The sequence below is a fragment of the Cebidichthys violaceus genome, unplaced genomic scaffold (assembly GCF_023349555.1).
Source record: "Cebidichthys violaceus isolate CVI_PGR_0920_01 unplaced genomic scaffold, fCebVio1.0.p SCAF_1, whole genome shotgun sequence".
Taxonomy (NCBI): Eukaryota; Metazoa; Chordata; class Actinopteri; order Perciformes; family Stichaeidae; genus Cebidichthys; species Cebidichthys violaceus.
This window is the reverse complement of record NW_027176262.1, coordinates 19,063,320-19,069,319: the sequence shown is the minus strand read 5'-3', so window position 1 is coordinate 19,069,319 and position 6,000 is coordinate 19,063,320. Positions and strand designations below refer to the sequence as shown.

Genomic DNA, 6,000 nt, shown 5'->3' with positions numbered 1-6,000 from the left:
TTCAAAAATAAATAACCACTCTGAGTGCCATTCCTGAAGCAACGATCAAATTTACAGGACGCCTTTTTCAATGAGCCATCAGAGAAAAATGCAACTGAGAAATTAGGAAGAAAAGAAATGACTTGGAGACAATATAATCAAATCACAAAAGGCTGATGGTGTTGTTTGTTTGCGTGTGTGTGTGTGTGTGTGTGTGTGTGTGTGTGTGTGTGTGTGTGTGTGTACGCGCATGTGTGCAACATCCCTATTAATACAACCAATTGAACAAGAAAATGAGATCTTTGTCCATTACATTACCTTCAAAACAGAGAAAATGTTCCCTCTGGTTGAATCATTTACTCAGTCTTTAACATCCAGAATATGTTTGTGTCTAATCCACTAGAATTAGAATCAAATGGGTTTCTTTCAGAAGAAAACTCTTTGAAAGCACCGTTCTTCTTCTTCTTCCCAAAAAAGAAGTATGGCATTGCCTCTTCAGCAGCACTTGAACAAACAGAATTGGTGTAAGAAGTATGTTGACTCTTTACTTAAAACCACATTATACATTATGAAGACACGCCATTACAAGTAAACTTCCTGCCTTCAAATTGTTACTTAAGTAAAAGCACATACATATTTACAGTAAAATACACTTGTCTCTAAGAGACTGTCATTGTGATGCTGAAACACACAGATGTCCTTATAGGGATCAGTAAAGGCTTATCTTATCTTAACCTACCTCGTTTTTATTTCTGCTACTTTTGTTGCAGGCTGTATCTTGCATTTGTGATATTTTATGTCGAGCACATTATTGGAAGGCAACAAAGCATTTCACTACAGAATGTATATGTTGAGTATGTGGCAAATAAAACATCACATATAGTGACTAAAGAACGAAAATAGTCCCACAACTGTGTACTTCAGCACAGTATACCTGACTGTAGTTCTACGTGCTCCTCGTGAAACAGATGTTAACATATAGACTTTTGTCACTGACCTACTATCGCAGCAGGAGTCCCGGCTCCATTGTGTCTGATGGACGCTCCTGCAGCCGACCGCCTGGTGGCGCAGCGCGCTCTGCTCCGTGTGGATCCGATGAGCCAGAGGAGGGAGGAGGCAGCAGAGGCAGAGCAGCCACACAGACCACACTCACAGTCCACATTTCCAGAGGACACCGACACTCAGTCTGCCACCAACAGTTTCTGTCGAGCTCGGGTAACAAAACAAGCGGAGCAGGACTCGTCCCGCTCTCCGGGAAAGATTATCAGATTATTCCCCAGGACTCGGTTTGCTCTTTATTCCCCCGGACGTCGCCTCACGCGCTGAGCTCTCCCAGGATATAAGTTATTAACAGTAGCACAACCGAAGATCGTGGAAGATGGGTTCAGTCCCGGTGATATCCGTCCTGATTTTGGGCATTGTGGTCCCGGCGCTGTCCGGCTACATAGAGGTATGTAATCTGAAATGGTCTCTGCTTTATTTCGTGCAGGTTTAGTCTGAGCCCGGATCAAAACATCAGCGTGTTTTGCTCACGCAGAAGCAAATCTCTTCGGCCTGTATATTTGTCCTCTGTTCACATGAGACGTTTGTGGCTAAGCTCTCTGATCTGACAAACACTGTTTTATCTCGCCTGGTGTAACTGTACATTTTCACCAGGCTTTGACTTCTTCTTCCCCTCGACAAGAATCCCGCACAAGTAGCGGAATTCATCTGATTGATTTCCGTTAGAAGCCCAATGTCAGGATTTACACAACACTTTAGATATATGGTTGCAAAGGGTTTAAACGTGCTCATGAAGGCGGATCTGAAATCAGAGCTCGTTCCATATGAATCCGCTTGCTGTCAGGTCATTTTCTCCTCATTCTTGAGCACTGATTGCAGTTTGTTGATGGGAGTTGAACAATGTGCGGCCGGAAGGAGGTGTAACAAGAATTATGGCAGGGTTTGCTGCAGAGATCAAATGAAAGACAGCAGGAGCTTTGTCAGGCTTCTGGGGACACGTTGGACTTCTGCAATGGATCATAAACTGCATACTTTCTGCTCCCTGTACCAGTTGTGTCCATCATGTATGTTATTTATTAAACAGAGAGGAGGAAATCCTTTACCTAGGTATTCAAACTCCAGCTTTTCCTGTGTCAACAGGTTGGCCCCTGGTCTTACTCAGTAGTGTCTTTAATTGTCTTTGTAGGTGTTATTACAATGTGAACCATGAAAACACTGCCCAAGAGTCTATTTGTTAGATAGGCAGGTCCTCCTGTATACACACACACACACACACACACACACACACACACACACACACACACACACACACACACACACACGTGTACACACTCACTACCTACCTGTCCTATGTTCCTGCTGGCTGACCAGTTATTGCCTGTGGACACTGATGCCTGCAAGTGTGTGTCATCGGATAACAATGCACCCATTTTCAGAGCAAACACCCCCCCCCCCCCCCCCCCAACAGGGTAAACACAAGTGTTCCTGCTCACTGCTGAAGCAACCATGACAAAACATTTTAACAAGATGTCTCCTCCAGGCACTGTTGTGCAAAGTGGTTATCCGGCAATGTTTCTCCCTCTCCTGTATTTGCGACAAAAACCTCGGCCATTTTGAGGCGGTATATCGGGCGGCATTGTGTGGGGGGAAATAATGGTTATTATGTCCCCAACAAAATCTATGCAGCTGCTGCACTCTCTCTACAAGGACCTGTCCCCTCTGCAATGATTGCCTCCTCACAGCCTGCCTTCCTAACCGCACAGACATGCTGATCAATACTGGACAGACTCTCCTGAGATGATTAATGGATGAAATCAATGAATTTTCCTGATCAGTCACCCCGATTAAATTGAGAAATATATGGTGGCTGCTGTGCGGCTTGACTTTGGGGCGCATGCTGAGGATTCCTGTGGTTTAATCAATGGCTGTCCTGAAGGGCAAGGCTTTTTTCTTTGTTTGATATGGCTTTTATATTGGCAGTAAAACATCACATGCATAGAATAGGGATATTCACATCCTTTCTTTTTTTTGGCACATGCCTCCAAATGCACACCGAAACTGAAGACTTAGTATTGAAGAGGAAATAAAGAAACAACTGATAGTTCTGTTTGGTAAAATACAAATATGAACATCTTTGAGTTTGAGAAAGAAGACAACAAATCCAAAGAGATGACTCTATACATTTGATTTATGTCTGGTTACATTCCAACTAAATTACATGACAGATTGACAAAGCAGCAAGTTAAACATTAACATGTCATTTTCTCAGCCAGGATGCAAACACAGCCAAAGTCTTTCTGTACATTTCTCAATTGTTGAACCATGTCAGGACTAGACAGCCAAAAAACAACGGCCTGCTGTTGCTGCTGTTTGTCAGTGAAGCTGCTGGTGTGTGCCGAATGGGCCCTGCTGATGAGCTTGTGGACACGCAGCTGAGGTAGACATTGCTGTGCTGACATGCTGACTGAATGCACTCCCCTGGACCTTGAGCTTGAATTTACGAGCCGGTGAGAGGTCCTCAGAGACGCACTCACTGTTGGTCAGGGATGGTTTAATCCCTCTCCTCCCATTGTCCCTCATCTGCGATTGTCGAGGTGTCATCGGACCGAAGCGGCACTCTCGTTTTGCAGTTCCTCCTTTTCAAGCGTTTTGGGATTAGCCAGCTACCTCAGCTGTGTAAACGGTTTTGTTTTGTCAGATACCTGTGAGAGGGCCTGAGCTTTTGTTTCTTCAGCTGTCGTCCCCCCCTCCCCCCTCATCTGACCATCTCTGTGTCGCAGGCTTTAAGTCTGCAGTGGCTTCAAAAGAGCTTTTGCCCCGGTGATTTCTAGCTCTTGCCTTTTTATGATTTAATATCCCTTTTTGTATCAGTAAAAAACAAGGATGTTCTTTTATTTCAATTTCACTCTCCTATGGAAAATCCAGGGTGAGCAGCTGTATTTTTTTCTGAAGCTAATTTAGAAACTGGGCGCAGGCAAGAACCACATAGCGGGTTTACCCAGAGAATTGCATCATACTGAGGCATTCGCTGTTATGACTCCCACTGGATTAATGGATACAGAAAATCTGGAACAGTTAATGCATTCGGCACATTTTATTCTCTGCTGATTTAAGCAAGCAGGAGATTATGACAGCCATGACACACAGCGTAAAAAAGACAGAGCGCTATGCAACACATCATCACATTTTTGTGCCTGTCATAAAATAATAATGTTGGTGTCAAATATATCATCACAGCCTGTATAGAAGAGACTTGTTTAAAAATCACAGTGTTAACTCACGCTGGTGGAGTGACTTTGGCTTTTTAGGGTCTGTTTGCAAACATGCACAAGTCAGAGAGGAGTGGACGAGCAGATCCAATCAACAAAAGTGCAGAAATGCTGAATACTGAAGAAGGAAAAAAAAAAATCTGTTCAGCACAACCGCAAAAATGACTTTGGTGCTGTGCTTATAGCGCTTTGGTTGCAGTGCTCTTGCAGCAGCAGTTTTCCTCTTATCATCTTAAGTCTGTGTGTGCGTGCTTTGCTGTGTGTGATCGCAGGCGAGCATTAAAGTTGCTCCTGTGTGCCTCCCATGTCTGTATTTGCTCTGGATATGGGCTGATAGTGAACAATTGCACGTGAATGAATGCCCAGAGTTGGCTGTGATTGTGAGGCGAGTGCTATGGAGCCGTCCGTTAGCAGGGCTGAGTGATTCCCTATGAGAGCCTTTTGTGTGCCCCTGAATAGCTGGGAGGTTATCAAGATACAGAGGGGACACCAGGGCAAAAGCAGAGTGTTGGTGACGTTTCAAGCCTGAACAAAACCCAAATCAACAACCAGTAGCACTTGCATTTGATAATGCGATCTCTCGATACATCATCGTGGGTGGTGGGGCACCGTTAAAGCCTTCCGTATGCTGTTCTTCTCCCCTCCTAAGCCGTAACGATTACCTCTTTGACTTCCACGGTCTGCCGTGTCAATCAAGTTGAAGGCAGCAGCATGTGCTCCATCAGCCGAGAATCAGCCTCACTCTGCCTTGAATTTGTAGATTAGCGCCTAAAACCTTGCTTTCAATTGTTGAGAGGGACAGCCCCGTATCCCAGTGAATCCTCTTAGCGACAAGAAACTCTGGGTGCTTATAGATCTGCAAAGGGAAAGGTGCTAATCCCAACGCCCTACCATACGCTCACTCAGTTCACCCGCCCACTCCCACAGTCAAACCCTCATTTCCAAGCTCTGCAGAGGGAAACTGACTTCAAAGTGGCACAGAACAATGTGAGTCACCTGCGCGTAATATCAGTGGTGTTTGCTCAACATTGATGTTTGATCTGTGCTCTATGACTAACGGTAGGAAGGGATGTCTGATTGAATATAAGCCCTTATTCCAGAGAATTCCTTTCATTTCCTCAAAGACACCTTCCTGCCACTCTGTTCATCTACAGTTTCCGTCTCCGTCTGTCTCTCCGTCTTCTTTTCATTGCCATGGCTGTTTCTTCCTCCAAGCCCGTGCATGTCTCCTGGAGCGATTCCATCGGCAGACACACTCTCAGCTCATCCTGGGGATTTAAATAGAGAGGCCTCATGGTGAGCCTTGTTCTCACGATGCCAGGCTTTGTCTCCCAGGGTCTGCGTGCGCTCTAATTATCCGAAGTGAGCGTAGTTGCCTCCTTTTCTTCTGCAACTGGAATTGCATGTTTGTGTGTCTGCATATTCCTCCACAATGTGTGTGTTTGTCTGCCCAAATCCTCTTACAGCTCAGCTCATCACATATTTAGCCAGTTTTTTCTCAGTGAGAGATCCTGGGCGGTGGGGACTCGGCGCAGAGTGAGTGGGTTCAAATCGGCACACTCATGACTGCACACTGCTTAAGTTGCACCAGGCCTCCTGCCATATGTAGGCCAATCTGCACAGCCATGACAATCCTCCTCGTGTTTATGCAGCCAACGTGAGCGCCACTACACCTGAGTCTGTGTTTTGGGCAATGGCCTGGCTCAACACGGCTGCATGAGAATTCCTTTTGTCGGTTCATATGCCAGAG

The 6,000-nt window shown here is 45.3% G+C and overlaps 1 protein-coding gene across 5 annotated transcripts in view; it reads left to right on the top strand.

The window, feature by feature from the left end:
- The first annotated feature begins 1,120 nt into the window (after positions 1-1,120).
- aplp2 (amyloid beta (A4) precursor-like protein 2) overlaps positions 1,121-6,000 on the top strand; it is a 51,217-nt gene continuing 46,337 nt past the window's right edge. For 2 of the 5 annotated variants that reach the window (XM_068713865.1, XM_068713835.1), the window contains exon 1: positions 1,123-1,429. In XM_068713865.1, the coding sequence (XP_068569966.1) occupies positions 1,358-1,429 (72 nt within the window). In that variant the 5' untranslated portion in view covers positions 1,123-1,357. Of the gene's footprint in view, positions 1,430-6,000 lie in introns of all 5 variants that reach the window. The other 3 variants (XM_068713859.1, XM_068713853.1, XM_068713844.1) reach the window with 3 other exon arrangements.